This window comes from Phyllostomus discolor, chromosome 5 (assembly GCF_004126475.2).
Source record: "Phyllostomus discolor isolate MPI-MPIP mPhyDis1 chromosome 5, mPhyDis1.pri.v3, whole genome shotgun sequence".
Taxonomy (NCBI): Eukaryota; Metazoa; Chordata; class Mammalia; order Chiroptera; family Phyllostomidae; genus Phyllostomus; species Phyllostomus discolor.
The window spans coordinates 32,499,859-32,516,333 of NC_040907.2; the positions used below are offsets into that span (position 1 = coordinate 32,499,859).

Here is a 16,475-nt window from a genome sequence, read left to right on the forward strand (position 1 = left end):
ATGCCCTCCATAGGAACAGTGCTGTGTGGCCTGACCCTGAGGTATCCTATTCCTGGGCCTGGAGCTCAGAGGGGGAGGGAGGCTGTGGGGAGTCACCCTGCTCTGGACCTGGCATGTATTTAAGCCTGGCCTGTCCCCCAAGTCTTTGATCCCCTGTGCTTTTCCCCTGAGAATGTGGTGGGATGCCATCCCCTTGCTTTCATACTCTTCTCTGCTGGACCCAGATAAGTGGAAGCCCCACATTTCCAGTCCCTGAGGTCTGGGGAGGTGGGGTGGAGTCTGTTGTGGGGGAATCATCACTTTGGGGAACTCTGTGATGAGGGGGACCTTGCTGGGCTGTGGTGATTCTAACACAGGGTAAGTTCCAAGGACTTTCTGCAATTATCACATTCATGTCCCTAGTAGGGGTTTGGTTTGGTGAGTCATTGCAAGAGGGACCCCCAAGCCTGAATCCTCAATGGGAATCTACTTACCAGTAGTCTGGGACCCTACCTTATGATCTGTTTCTTAAGCCCTGGTCGATCACTCAATTAGCCAATTAGTCTTGCAGAAATAGTTATTGATTTTTCTTGGCCACTGACAGCACTGGATTTCACCACTTCTGACATCCCATTCCTGATGTCTCTTTGTGTTGCTCACTGCAGGAACTGCATTGGTCAGCAGTTTGCAATGAATGAGATGAAGATGGTCACAGCCCTCTGCTTGCTCCACTTTTAGTTTGCCCTGGACCCCTTGTGGCCACCCATCAAGCTGCCACAGCCAGTCCTGTGCTCCAGGTAGAATGGCATCTACTTTCACCTGAGGCCACTGGGGCCAGGCTCTGGGAAGTAGCTCTGCCAAGAGTAGGGCCCCAGACAGCCAAGGCTGTGGCCTGTCCTTGGGCACAGCCCCCTCCAAGATGGGTTGTGGAGCAGCTGTGGCTCCCTGTCCTTGGGAGGCTTGTATGATAGAAGGGGAGTTGGTATCCCCTAGACAGTCACCTTGAGGATGGTGCCAGAAAACAGGTGTGTCTATGAATGCTTACTGTGCATGTATCCTAGAGCTGACTCATTCACTCAGCAAACATGTGGTGAGAACCCACTTGCTTCTAGTCTCCTCCTTTTCTTTTTGTAATAGACAATCTTTTTAAAATGTAAAAGAAACTTACATTCCAGTCTCAGTGATACAGTGAAGACAATGGAAGCTGTGCCTTGGGATTCCTGTTTATGACAAGGCACTTGCCCAGTCCACATGACAGAGGGGTGGCTTTGGGGCTTGGCCCTTCACTGAGATGGGTATCTCTTTTAACTTTGCATATGTGTTTGGAAAATAGCATAAAAATATTTACCTAAAGCAAAAGTGTACAAAACAATGAATTTCTAAAGCACACACCCAGGTAACCACTGTCAAGGTGAAGGATCATGGAATATGAACTCACAGATATCATTTCTACCCTCCCAAGATGGGACTCTGTGGCTCTACTGCCATCATCCATGTCTGTGTAAGAGCCACCCAGTGCCCTGGGTGTATTGGTTTTGGCTGGGAAGGTGGCAGAATGACACTAGAGGGGAGCTTTAGGGAAGGGTGGTGCCTGAGTCACACCTTGAGGCAGGGTGTGGCATGAGGTACAAAAGAGTTTTGGGGCAAAGTTCAGCTTAGGCCCACATGATGAAACAGGGGTCCTTATCCAGTCGACTCTGCATCATCTCTTTGATGGGTACCTATACGAGTAGGGTTCAAGGTCTGTGGGAGGAACTGTGGTTGCAGAATCCTCCTGTCTGCCACGGATGGTGAATAAGTCATCCAGGAAACATTGTTGCTTCTCCAGCGGGAAAAGGGGTGGCGATTCCCTCTAGTGGAGAATGCTCCAAGTCCAAATGGCTTTTATTGGGAATTTCATGTGTAGGTGTATACAGCATACATGGGTAGCTCACGTATCAATGTGAAAAGGCTATAGTCATACAAAACAGGTAGTATTTACAGAGAACAATTGAAGGAACACAGAGATCTGTCATAGGTCACGGTCTATTGGTACTATTGACTCGTGAGCTAAAGAATTTATTCCTTATGCCTTGAACTTAAACATCTGGTTTGTATCCACAGGGCTATACAAAGCAGAACAAGCTTCAAAGAATACAATGTATTTATCAGGCCCGAACCCACAGTGACCCTCAGTGTTAGAGTCACGACATATCTGCCACCTGCATTTTTACTTGATTTTCCAGGGAGGCTTACTAGCCTCTTTCAGGCCTTGCTATAGCATGGCTACAGTCTTGGGAACCACACAGCGTGGTCTCTGACAAATGTCTAAGGCAATTAGTGAGCTGCAGTCCGGGAATGAGACAGGCACAGAGGGAGGGCACCAGACATCAGGGGAGGGTCAAGAGAGGAGAATTCCAGCCCTGGGACATGGGGACATTTCTATGTTGCTCTGAGGAGGAACCACCTGTAGATACATCCTTCTCCCTCTTGATTCCATGGCCCTGGAAGCTTGGCCCTGGGCCCCTGCTCACTTCTACAAAGTCCTGTTAAGACCTAGAACTCACTGCCCACCTAAGTCTGGGATTTGGAAACCTTAGTCAGAGTGTTCACCATGCCACCAACATTCCCTTATGTCCTGACCCTGGACAGACCTCTCTGCACAAGTGAAGAAATTGGTTCAACAGCTCTTACCTGGGAACTGAGTCCAGTCATCATAACTAACTTTGGCCCATGGGTTGTGCCCAAGTCTCCTTTTTGGACTGTCAGGAGGCCTGTAAGGCAGAATTGGAGGAGGCCATTATCCCTCTTCAACAATAAGGGAAGGAACCTGCCAAGATGCTCATCAGGGAGGAGCCTGAGTGATCTCCTGATTCTGGGCCCTTTTGACCAAGGCTCCATAGGTAGTATTGACTCTGTCTGAGGGCTTGTGTTGCTGAGAAACAGAGCTGACAGGTCTGGAGCCTGAGGGAATGGGGAGGCTCCATGTGGGAGGGGAGGACAGAGGCTGGGGACCTGAGATGAGTCCACTTCAATCTTCCAGCTCTCTAGCACACCCTTCTGTCTCCCCTGATCCTAAGCTCCGGTGCATGTGTGTGGTACAGTGTGGTGTTGTGACCCAACCTGTGGGGTGGGTCCTTCTGCTCACTGTCTATGAGGCAAAACTGCAGACAGAGTTTGGTGGGAAAGAAAGGAATCTTTTATTTAACAATTAAGAAAAGGCTATTTAAATATTTGTCATGGCAACTGCTACATAAACAATAATGGAAAATAACTCAAGAACAAGAATCTGTACAACTAAAGAAGGCATATTAACTCTTGTCTAAGTCACACTAAGAAAAAACTCCCTGTCACCCTCTTCCAGCTCAGTTTTTGGTTGTGTCAGGAACCTCTTCTTCCACCCAATCCATCATAAATGTAGGTGGGTTAGCTGGTCTCTAGTCACTGCTTACCTTCAGGCATCTTTCAGAGTGTGTGCCTCTGGGTTTCCCACTCCTGGTGTGCATGCCACTTCCTGCTGCCATTGAAAGGGCTTGAACAGGCAACTCTTGCCAGGCACTGGACAACTCCCCACCCACCTACCCCACTACAGGACTGGTGTTGGGCCTGAAGCCTTTGATGAGGGAGGGGTGGTGAGTTGGTTTGTGAGGCTGAAGGTCTGCCCTTGACAGTACTGTGCTGTGTTGTAATGAGCTATAAATGTTGAATTTGGGGGTCTGAGGTCCTGCTCCTAATAGGTGGAGACTCTTCCCCTCCTCTCCTACAGTCCCTAAGGTCCAGGGCCCAGGACTTCCTCCCTGTCCAGGAAGGAGGAGAGATGAAAGGAGGAAGCTGGGTTTCTGGGCCCTGCCCCTTATTAAAAATGAATCTCCAGCAAGCACCAGCATGCAACTCCCATGTTGCCAGGGCAACACAAGTGTGTGCAACTCAATCCATCCCCTATTTCTGGAATGGGGTCCCAGTTACCCCCTTTATCTCATTACAGTGTGCAAGGGCACATACAGGAGTAACTGCACAGGAGTGTATGTAAGCATCAGGCATCTGTGCATGTGAGTTCAGCCTGGGGTTTTCCCCTTGCCTCAAGCCAGTAGGGTCACTCCCTGGCCCTTCTCACCCCCCTGGAGTGCTGTGGTGAGGGCCCGTGCACATGGCTGACCAACCAGTGTTCCAAGTTCCTATTGTCTTGTGCTCTCTGATCATGGCCACCAAGCCCTTCTGTACCACCTGATATCAGGGGACCTGCCAAACATCCTACTCAGGATGTTCCCAGCTCCCTTTCCTGCTCTAAATCTCTGTCAAGAACTTATGCCCACCATGCCCACACCTTAAAGCAGAGCTAAAGTAGCCCAGGAAGCCAGGGGACTGGGGTGTGAGATCATGGCTGCAGGTACAGGGTTGGGGAGAAGCCCTTTGGGGAGGCAGAAGGAGGTGCCTCCACAATAGGCAGAGGGGTGCCTGGAGAGGTCTGTGTATGCATCCAGGACCCTAAGTTAGGAATGGCTAGGCTTGGACAGGAGGAGAACCAGTGTTTGGAGTCAGCAAGAGGACAGGGCTGGGCTGAGAGAGGCTGGTGGAGGAACACAAAAAGAACAGAGTCCAGAGTCAGAGGACCAGGACCCACTTAGTCACCAAATGTGGCAGGATTGAAGAACCCCCCCTGCCCTTAGGATAGCTGGCCAGAGATGCAGGGAACTACCAGGGCCAGTCCTGTGGGGAAGGCATTGCCAGCTGTTTGCTGGCATCCTCTCTGATGGGCCATATGTGTCTGCCCACCTGAGCTCCCCCTATCCTTCCTGGACAGCTGTCTCCTCTGTGGCCTCTGTGGTGATGGGTCCTGGCATCTCACAGCAGATATTATCTCCCTGCTTTGTCTCACCTCTCTTCCCCACACCATCTCCCTCACTTCCTAGCTCCTTTCAAGGCACATGACATTGTGGACTGTATTCCAGGAAGGAAGAAAGAGCTGAAAGGGTGTGAGGTTGACAAATGGGTGTACAGGAACACACAGAAGGGAACTGGGAATATGGACCGATGGAAGTCACTAGGGACCCATCAGGCAGAATGACAGCTCACAAGATGTCCACAGTCTAATCCCTGCAAGATGTGACTATGTTCCCTTTTATCTGAGTGAATCCATGTAATTACAAGTGTCCTCATAAAACAGAAGGTAATGTGACATTGAAGGTGCTGCTATATTTGTACATAGAGGAAGGGTCCAGGAGACAAGGGATGTGATAAGGCAGCTCTAGATGCTGGAAAGACCAGGACAGGGATTTTCTCCTAGAGCCCTGGAGGTGGCATGTCCATGTCAACACCTCAGTGGTGATCCTGTGTAACCCATTTCAGACTTATGAATCCAGATGCTAAGAGAAAATTTGTGGTGTGTTCTGTCACTGAGGCTATAGTAATTTATTCTAGCATGTAAGGGAAACTATACAGGGAAGACGAGCAGGCATAGGGTGAAGATGACAGGCTAGAGGGGCAGTCAGAGGACCAGAGGGAGAGGTCAGGTAGAATGGCATGTGGGAAGCAGGACTTGGTTAGATAGACAGAAGATGGCCCCACATAACAGGGAGACAGGATGGCAGGAAGGAGATCTTCAGAGCTTGCTCTTGTCCCAAAATGGATTAGAGCAACTTCCTCAGCTGCAGGTGGATTCCGTTCTTGGAACTCAAAACAATTTTTGATACTGGGATGGGGACTCTAAATGGATCCACAGCCAGCTCAAAGCGAAGCAGGGTCAATGCCACGGCCACCTTTAGCTCCATCATGGCAAAATTCTTCCCAATGCAGTTCCTGGGTCAGGGAGGAGAAATGACATGAGAAGTGGCCTCAAACCCTGTTTTGAGTTGGGCAGCCTTTGACCATACAGTCCTTGCTAGGAACAGGACATTTGTTTTTAGGACATGCACACTTCTATCCCTCTGGTCTTGTTTCACATTCTGTACTTGAACTTTCACAAAGCCTCTCTATGAGGAGTAGTTTCTAACTCCTACTTCTGTACTCAGTAGGTATGAAATTCTAGTACGGGAAGGTCATTGCACTAACTCACCAAGTGAAGTTAAGTGAATAATTGAAAAGTTATTAATTTGTTTTCTCCTACCACAACCAGTTTATGATTTCACAATTTGGAGGCCAGGTCAGGGTGTGATATGGAGTGGGGTGGGTCACACTCTTAGGTCCTCACTATATAGTTGGACATCAGTGACCACCATCCTCACAGAGAAGGAGAGATGGGTTTGCATAATGAAATCAAAATGGCAACGAGGAAGCTGCAGGGACAACCAGGGATTAGCGACATTCAACCAGTTGTACCACCTGCCTCCCAATGAATGTTCCAGACTCCTGCCACTCCCTCATCTCTTCAGTCCACCAGATTCTGTAGCCTTTTAGTCCTACTGCAGAAATGTCCCTCCTTGACATTTTTCAGTCTCTACACCTGGACTTCTCTGTCTCCTGACTCCCCTCCCCTCTGCTCTGAAGCCCCTTCCCTGCCCCCATCATAGGTAGAACATGTCCAAATGCTTCAGCTGGCATCTAACCCCAATGGGTTGTTGCTTCACTCACCTCTCACCTGTCTGGCTCCACTTCCTAAGTGAGCTCATATTGTTGAATCACAGAGAGGCCTTCCCTCCACCCCTGCCTACCACATGCTCAAGGTTAAGTCCAAGGACATCCTGACCTCACACCCTCGCTGCCTGTACCTCTTCTTCTCCAGACTCCCAAGGAGCCATCAGTGATTTATTCAAGTCCAATGCCCAGGTCAGTGCAGGAAACATAGAACATTCAACACTCTGCTCACTGAGTGAATAAGTGAGTGAAGGAAAGAAGGAATGAATGAAGTGTCTTCAGTAGAAGATTTGTTTCTTGACTGGGAACACCTGGAGGCAGGGACGGTGTCTTTCCCATCTCCTGGTACAAGACTTTGCACACAGAGACATACTTAAGAAAAACATTTATATTCAAATGAAGTTAATTGAATTGTAAAAGTAAATGAAAATTGGGGCGGGGGGGAATACAAGTTCTGAACTGGGAATTGACCAGCCTTATTCTCTCCTTCCCTTTAGTGGCAGGCATATGACTTGCAGCCATGGTCTAGGGGGAAAAGACTCAATTCTGGGAGAAACCAAAGGCTAGAGCCAATCAAATCTTGGAAGAATGATTTGTTTAGAGCCTATTCTGTGCAAGTTGATTCAGCATTTGAAGAATTACAAAAAAGCTTGTTGCTGAGCAAGTACAAAAAGGTTAAGGACCTTACTACTCTACAGGAAGATTTCTTTAGTCAGCAGATTTTCCAACAGCAGCCCTTCTGGGGTATAATTGTCCAGCTGAACAGCTATTTCAAGGATGCTTTATATTTTACACACCAGGAACCTTTCAAATGCTGTGTGTCATATACAAAATCATGGATTTTCTCTCAAAAGGAGTCATTGTCCTTAGTTTTATGCTTTTTGCTAATGTTGGACTGTGTAGATGTTGGAGTTCTGTAAATAATCCCACTGTGCATAAACAATTTTTCAACTGGAAGCAGTCATGCTTATGTGAATATTAATGTTCAGTACATTTTTTATGAGGGTAGATTGTAAAAGCAATGAGGCATATGTTGGTGTAAAACACTTTGCTGTGCACCATTCATGAACAGGGCTCGAACCATGGAGACAGAGAGGTGGCTGGAAATCTGAACACAAGCAAATATCACAGACACAGTGAGTGGCAGATCAGTGATGTAAGCAAGGCAGTGGCTGCCCTGCCCTGTGAGAAGAGAGGGAAAATTCTCTTTTTAATGCTACTGGTAATCGAAAAATACACGTGGAAATTTAATTTTTATAAAAAAATTTACCCTTGAGAAGTTGTATTCCTGAACTGAGAAAGACACCAGAATAACTGAAGTTTAGAAGAACCACTGACACTGAATTGTGGGTGGCAAGTAGGGAAAGGAACTGTTTGAAGATTTTCTGACCAATATAAGCCTCTGTGTTTTTGCAGTCTATCCCAGCAAAGGTTTGACTGCATATTAATATTCACATAACCTTTGTATGGAACTGCTTCACCAGATGTAGAAATATAGCTCAGCACCCACATGGAAAACCAGTGGGGGGCATGTCAGCATGCAGGACCATGCCTGTGTAGAAGTTCTCCTGTGGGAAATCAGGCCTACATTATACCTAGGCTGCTTTGTGACTTGCTCTTGCTAAAACTCTCTCACCCCGAGTTCAGGCAGCAAACGTTTGCTGCATATCTTTGAAGTAACTTTCTGAGGTCTGTGCTAATTCTCTCAAGGATTGAAGTGTAACCAGACCTGTTACTTTTATCATTCCCTTGCATTTGCAACATTTTTTCCTTGCTAATCCATAAGATGTAATCAGTAACATCCCTTCCATTGCTATCTGTAAAAAGTAATTACCTAAAGCAAACCTGAGTATAATGAATGAAAACCTTCTTTGTTGTATGCTATTAGAAAGCCAATAAAAGCTTGTCAAGGCAAGGGTCCGGGCACTCTCCCCTGGAGAGAGTAGCCGTGCCATTCCTTTTCTTCCACAGGACTTGGTAGTCTGTGTGAACATCTTATCTCATTCATAACACCATGGACACTGTGAGCCGGTGTCCACATCAAAGTTGGCAAAATTCTTTGTATGAAGTGGGATATTTATACCATAGGTGCACTGTCTACATAGTCCAACATTGGCAAAAATCATAAAATTAAAGACAATGAACTGCTTGGGAGAAAATCAGCGAGTAAAGTGTCTGTGTGGTGGCCTGAAATGTCACCTTTCTTTTGTACATATAGACAAGTGCCACCTTCACAACACACCAGCATACAAAGGTATATGTATGGGCACCACATATGAAAGTAGGAAGTCACAAACATCGGGCTTTGCATGTGCTGGTGAGCCCTCCCCAAGTACAGGATGCCTCACCTTGGTCCTCCTGAGAAGGGCAGGAAAGCATGGCTGTGTAGATCAGAACCTGGTGCAAAACGGGAAGGGTCAAACACCTGCAGAAAGAGCACCAGGGTCAGGACAGGTAGGGTAAGACCCTCCTTCCAATGCAAGAGGGCACAGGACTCCTGGGGCTGGAAACTGGAGGAGGTGTTGGTCTAGAGAAATCATCCCATCCTCCCTCCCACAGCCATCCTACCTCTGGGTTGGGCCACACCTTCGGATTGTGGTGAAGACCATAAAAAGAAAGTGAGAGTTTGATTCCTGCAGGACAGGGAGAAGAGGGAAGACTGATCATATACATGACACTAGGGGGCATGTGATTGCCTCAAAAGTCGGGAGCTGTAATGAGTGTCAGAGTGGAATGATCCTATAGCAATACTGCAGGGTGGACTTGGCAAAGCACACATGCACATATTAAGAGTAGATAACCATGTCCTAGGACTAAGAAGCAAGAGAGAATTGAACGCTTACTTTCTGAAGCAACTCAAGATAAAACTCACATTTTTTAGGTGCCCTTAATGGGTCTTTGGGGATTATCCATGAACTCATTCAGTCCTTACAACAGCCCTCCAAGGTGGGCATTCATGTTCCTGTTGTTCAGATAAGGCACCTGAGCTTCAGAGAGGCTGAGCACATTGCCTATGATCACACAGCTAGGATGTGGCAAGGTTGGGATTCAGACCAAAGGTGAACCATGAGGTGGCCTCCACCATGGCAGGGTCTCAGATCTGATCAACATCCACTCTCTGTCATCAATGTGAGGGCTCTGGGGAGATTGGACCATCTGACTCATGGGAGTGGATTTGCTGATTTTCCCCCTCTGCCTAGATCCCAGAGGAAAGAAACCATATGTACCCCTTCCCTGTGTCTGGTTATTGGGCCAAATCTCATGCTTCAGAAAACTAGAGTTTTAAAGTGAAATTCTGGAAGCTGCATCCAGAGTCCAACATCTCCTTGTGAAGAACATGCCATGGACTGAGTCATTATTATGTTATCTGGTATGTCTAGAGTGATTTGCATTTGTTACAGAAGAATTATGCACACATTACATCAAATACAGAGGATATTCAAATAGACATGATAATGCAGACAAAATTGCCCCTAGAGTCTTATAACTTGGAGATGGGACTGAAGAATGAAGTGTTAGGACCATAGAACATCAATGTTATCAAATGGAATTACTGTGGTATCATCAAACCATGGATTCTAAATGTGATGGAATACTAGACTAGAGAATGATAGCAGCTTGGGATTCCATTCATGTGAGATGTCAGATTGAGATGGACGCTATTGAGGTAAATGTACTGATGTGATTCATGCTCTATGATTAGAAAGGGGGACTGATGTGGTCAAACTGTGTAATAGGCATTTCATATTCCTAATATAAACAACAAAGTAAATTTATACTTAATGATGAAGAAACAAGACCAGAGAGGTCAGGACTACTCTAGGACATGTGGATCTGATCTGCCATGTGTTCTTGCAGAGTGCCCAGGTTAGTGAGTGTGGTGAAGTAAAGACCTCTGGGTAAGGAGCGTCCATCAGGGAAGGTGACTGGCTTGCTGAGCTCTCTTCTAATAACTGGTATAGGTGGATAGAATCGCAGTGCCTCCTTGATGCACATGGTGGTGTAGGGCATCTGATCCAGCTGATCCCTGAAATGAAAGCAGCCCAACCTGAGGGCAGGCAGGGCCCAGGCAGTCCCAAGGGTCTTGTCTAGCTGAGTGGGCAGGGCACTCCCATGTCTTGAATGCTCACCAGGTGATGGAGGTGCCATCCCCCAGGAGGCTTTGGATCTCCTTACGGCACCTATGCTGATGCTCAGGGTGTACAGCCAGAGAGTAGAGGATCCAGGAGATGCCACTGGCTGTGGTGTCATGGCCCCCAAACATGAATGTGTCCACCTCGGCACGGATGTCCTTGCCAGACAAGCAGCTCCCATCCTCCATCTGGGGAAGGCACAGTGAGAATGCAGGGTTTGTTCCTTCTTCTGCCCCTCTGGGTGAAGCCTCAGGGCCCTCCCACACACACTCACTCTGGCAAAGAGGAGGATGTCCAGGAAGTCCAGGTGCCTCTTTCTCCTGACCTCCTCCATCTCTCCCTCCTCTTGAAGATGTACCTTCCTCAACTCGATCACTCGGTCTGTCCCAGCAAACAGTGGACCCCAGACAGAGCTCAGGGCTTTGGGAATCCAGAAACAGCAATTCACAGAGGACCCACCTGCTCTCAACCCTGTTTCAGTCTGGGTGCCATGAATCAGAATGAGTGTGGGAGTTGGGGTACACATCAGGAGGGAGAGCTCCAACACCATCTGATTGGAGGTCAGGCCTCTGCTCAATAGCATACCCATGGAGGAGATTCTGCCTGAATTTCACTTGCAGGAGGTGACATCACCAGTATGGTGACACACGTCAATCCCAGCACAAGCCGTGGTACCCCAACATCTTGGCTCCCAAGCCCTGCACCAGGAGAGTACCCAGTGTGGGTGTGTTATATCTCCCAAAGAGCACCAGGGGGTCTTTCTGAGGGTCAGGGTCAGTTTCCTCAAGATGTGCCTGATGAGGGACAGGAGCAGCCCAGGAGGTGGATCTAACCTGTGTGCTGATGGGCAAGCTGGCAGGCCCAGCGGTTCCTGCGGCCCTCAGGAGTCAGCCCATAGATGATGTCGTTCTGGTAGAAGAAACTCCTGACTCGAGAAAAAGTGAGTTTTTTCATATCCCCGATGGCCTGAAGATAGGACTGGGAGTTCCTGAAAGAGAGATACAGAAAAGACTAGGGCATTGAGAGGCCTCTGTCCTTGGGGTTGTAGGTGGGAGTGTCCACAAACCATGGGGACACGGGGCACTTAGGCATTCACTTCTTGAGTCTTATGGTCCTTGAGACCCTCAGTCCTTTAGAGGTGATATGAACAAGGAGGAAAGATGGCAGTGAGATAGGTGGGAGCACAGTCCACTTCCCCCTGTACATGGGTGGAACACCTAGCTGATGTTCTGAGGAACAGACTGAACAGCCACCAGTATCCCAGCATAGATGAAGATTGGAGGCCAAAGCTGTAGAGAACATTGAAAAACCAGATGATAAGGAGAGTGCTTTGGGTAATAAGGTTTCTGGGACCTGCATGGGGACCAAGGCAGCTTCAGGTGCAGGCCCGGTGCCCGCCAGGCCTGCCATAGGATTCTTGGGAGAGAACCAAGTTAATGGCTCCCTCTCCTGTCAAACAAGGTTTGAGCAGCACCAGGATGGACCTGGATACTTAAAGTTGCAAGGGGGAATAGGAACGAAATGGCAAACACACAGGGGCAGTGTGCACCCACTGAAACTCTGGATGCCAGCAGGGAAGAGGTGGCCCATGGTGACCCCTGACCTGGATAGTCCCTAGTATGGTTGGAGAGTTGGGCTGTGTGAATAGCCAGGTGCTTGTTTAGAGTGGCAGACTTGAATAGGAGGAAATTTTCTAAAAGAAAAAGAAAACAGGAGGCACTCAGCAGCTGCTTAAGGAATTATCCCACAGCAGCCATCACCACCCCCCTTGGCTGTACCCCTGTGGCCTCTGCAGCCTCACATGTGGGCCCACCTGTGCTGTCAGGATGCTGGCTGCATCCCTATCCCCGGCTGAAGTGGTGAAGGGTGCCCAACTGTGCCTGCGAACCCAGTGGTGTGCCACTGATCCAGACACCCCCCCACATCCCCGTAGCTGCCACCTTAGCAGTGGAGACTGACGTGTGGCCAACATTGCCACCAGTGGACTATGCTCCTGCTGGAGAAGCGGAGGCTGAGACCTCATGCCCAAGCTCAGGAATGGGCACGCCTGACCCTGCTGCCTGCCCAGAGGCATCTTGTGCCTGACCCCACCACTCTGTGTCAGCATCCTCAATGGCAGCTATGACCAGAACCCCCACCCTGCAGGGTCAACTGTTCTCTAAGAGGAAGGTGGAGACACTTCTGCCCAGGAGAGTAACAGGGCTCAGGGAGTCAGCTGTCTCCAAAAAGAATTAACCTAGTGTGGGGGCTGAACTACCTTGAAGAGTCTCTGAGAGTTCCTAGCATTTAGGACAGCAAAGAGTGAGAAGGTGGTGTATGAGTAGCCCCTAAATGGTACACCTCAAGGGTAGCACAACTGGTGGACTGTAGGCATAGGCCTGGCTCAGATAGACACTGGGGGCCCAGCAGCAAACTGAGGAATTAAGCTGGAGGCTGGACAACTGTGAAGAATGTGGCTCAGGCCTGGCCACCATCCCTGCAAAAACACAGGTAGGGAGAAAAGGGAAATCAATCCTCCTTAGCCTGCTGTAGTCAGGAAGACCAGGAGAACTAGTTTGGCTTGTTTAAAGCCAGCAGGAGGCTTTTTAAAAAAATTCTTTCTTTTTTTCTTCCCTTCTTTTTTTTTTAAATCCTTCCTTCCTTCTTTCCTTCCTTCTTCTTTCCTTTTTTCTTTTATTCTCACAAGTGAGACAGTAAAACCAGGAGTTGTGAAAGAACCAGAGTTAGACACAAAGAAGGGACATCTCAACAACTGAGACAGTGAGACTAATTTCACTTTGCTACTCCAGAGAAGTTGCAAGTTATTGTATATTTGTATTATTATTATTCCTTTGTACATCTTTTATTCTATTAATATTTTTTAATTTGTCCTCTGTTTAGTTTTCTTTACTTGGTTTGTTAATTTGCATGGTTTGACTGATTTCCCTTTTTGCTCTTTCACAGTGTATTTTTAATTTTCTGTCTTTCGCTTCATGTGTGTTCCAATATCACACTACTCTAGGTCCAGTACATCCTATTCTTGTTATTCAGATCACATAGATTCTGTTGTATGATTGTTGATCCATTAGTATTGTAAATAATTGCTGTTCTATACAGTTATAAATACCACACAGCACCCCTCCTGGATCTCAGCTCACTTCACTGTTTCTGGAACTTTATTACTGTTGTGGTTAACTCTATTCTCTCACCCACTACACCTGTTCTCTATTCTTTACTCTCACTTTACCTCATAATCTGAGCTCCCACAACCACACTGAATTCTAGATCAACCTCGCAATCCTCCCCCCACACCCTAAGAAGAATCTCATCTTTTTTCCACCCTTTCTAAAAAGTGGCTAATTGGGGGAAATTTCATGGTTAACACTATACATACCGAAAGGATCTGCTATCTCTGTTCTAGGGGTTGGTTTCTTAAACGCCATGGAATACACATTCACTGTCTTAACCACTTTGCCTTCCCCATCCAAGTGATCACAAAGAAGAGTAGGCTGGGGTGTGAACAACAGTATACTGGCTAGAAGAGGAAACACACCAACAAAGGAACCACCAACAGATAACAATGAAAGAAAGTGAAGGAGGGAGTGGAAGACACATTAAACTCAACCCAGGAACAATCTGGAAATACAACTAAATGGTGGAGAAATTCTCCTGAACAAACAACTGAACAAGAACAAGACAGAAGCCTCAAAACCTCATACACACAGAAGAACCAGTTTCAATACAACCTGTCCACATCTCCACAACATAATACAAGATGTGGTGGATGGAGTGACCCTCAGTTCACCCCAGCTGGAGGGAAGAGCCCACCAAAGAGGCACCCAGCAACAATCAAACCCTAAAGACATACAGAGAGCCAACATAAACACAAGCCCAAGACCAGTGAGCTCATGAGATCAAGCAGACTGTACCACTGAATCCCACAGGTCTTCTATGACAGAAGTTCACACCATAAACCCAGGGAGCCAGAACAGATCAATTTAAAAAGCAGAGGCTAACAAGATGAGTCTCAAAAACAATGGAAGACAAAGAAACAATCCCCAAATGAAAGTAAATGCAGAAGCCTCAGAAAGAATGCTAAATGAAATAGAGGCAACTCAACTATCAGATATTGAGTTCAAAGGAATGGTTATCAGGAAGCTCAATGAGCTCATAGAGAATTACCAAAAACTACAGGGAAACTACAATGCACTCACTGAAAACTATATCAACATGAAAAAGGAAATATAAACTATCAACAGGGCAAAGAGGAAATGAAGAATACAATTTCTGAACTAAAGAATACAGTAAAAGGAATGAAAAACAGGCTCGATAAAGCAGAGGATCCGATCAGTGAGCTGGAGGACAAGGTAGAAAAAAACACCCAGAAAGAGCAAGAAAAGGAAAAGAGACTCAGAAAGAATGAGGAGGGGTTAAGGGAAATCCAGGACAACATTAAAAATAATACTATCCATATAATAGGGATACTAGAAGGAGAAGAAGAAGAGCAAGGAATAGAAAACCTCTTTGAAAATGTAATGCTGGAAAACTTTCCTGATTTAATGAGAGAAAAAGTCACAAAAATCCAGGAAATTCAGTCTCAATCAAGACGAACCCAAAGAGGCCCACTTCAAGACACATCATAATTAAAATGGTAAAATTCCAAAACAAAGAGAGAATCTTAAAGGCAACAAGGAAGAAACAGGAAGTAACATACAAGGGAGCCCCAATAAGGCTAGCAGCTGACTTCTCAATGGAAACCAACAAGTCAGAAAGGAATGACAGGAAATATTCAAAGTAATGAAAACCAAGGACCTGCAACTGAGACTACCTTTTCCAGAAAGGCTCTCAATTAAAATAAAAGGCCAAATAAGGAGCTTCCCAGACAAAAGAAGCCTCAAGGAATATACCACCTCCAAACCAGCTCTGCAAGAGATGCTATGGGGTCTGCTTGAAGAACAGGAAGAAAAACAGTGACAGAGAGAGGAACACAGGTACAAAAAACTGGCTATGAATACATACCTATCATAATACCTTAAATGAAATGGAAATTCCCCAATCAAAAGATATAGAATAGCTGAATGGTTAAGAAATCATCACCCACATATATGCTGTCTACAAGAGACCCACCTCAGAACAAAGGACATACATAGACTGAAGTGAAGGGCTGGAAACAAATATTCCAAGCAAATAGACAGGGAAAAAAAGCTGGGGTAGCACTACTCATATCTGACAAAATAGACTTCCAAAAAATAGCCATAAAACAAGACACAGAAGGTCATTTCATAATACTCAAGGGAAGAATCCATCAAGAAGTCATAAACATTGTAAATATATATGCACCCAACATAGGAGCACCCAAATACATAAAGAAAATTTTGGAGGACTTCAAGAAAGATACTGACAGCAACACAATTACAATAGGGGATTTTAACACCCCACTGTCAAAAACAAACAGATCTTCCAAACAAAATATCATCAGAGACATTGTGGCATTGAACAATGCCCTAGATCAAAGGGACTTAACTGATATATATATCCTTTCATCCCAATGAAGTAAAATACACATTTTTTAAATGCACATGGAATATTTTCAAAGATAGACCACATGATAGGACACAAAACAAGTCTCAAGAATTTCAAGAAAACTGAAATCATACAAAGCATTTTCTCAGATCACAAGGGACTGAAACTAGAAACAAACCTCAAGGAAAAAAAAAACAAAACACTCAAACTCATGGACATAGAATAGCATGCTATTAAACAATAAATGGGTCAATAACGAGATTAAGGAAGAAATCAGGAAGTTTTGGGAAAGAAATGAAAATAAACTCAAAA

At 46.3% G+C, this 16,475-nt stretch overlaps 1 protein-coding gene across 4 annotated transcripts in view; it reads right to left on the minus strand.

Annotated features, from left to right (window-relative positions):
* Window positions 1-5,244: 5,244 nt before the first annotated feature.
* The window catches only part of LOC114496696 (cytochrome P450 4A11-like), a 189,255-nt gene continuing 178,024 nt past the window's right edge, over window positions 5,245-16,475 (minus strand). For all 4 annotated transcript variants that reach the window (XM_036026035.1, XM_036026038.1, XM_028512387.2 and 1 more), the window contains 7 exons: window positions 11,495-11,649; window positions 10,936-11,042; window positions 10,659-10,849; window positions 10,422-10,555; window positions 9,097-9,161; window positions 8,877-8,953; window positions 5,245-5,754 (listed from right to left, as the gene is read on the minus strand). In XM_036026035.1, coding sequence (XP_035881928.1) covers window positions 5,586-5,754; window positions 8,877-8,953; window positions 9,097-9,161; window positions 10,422-10,555; window positions 10,659-10,849; window positions 10,936-11,042; window positions 11,495-11,649 — 898 coding nt within the window. In that variant the 3' untranslated portion in view covers window positions 5,245-5,585. The remainder of the gene's footprint in view (window positions 5,755-8,876; window positions 8,954-9,096; window positions 9,162-10,421; window positions 10,556-10,658; window positions 10,850-10,935; window positions 11,043-11,494; window positions 11,650-16,475) is intronic.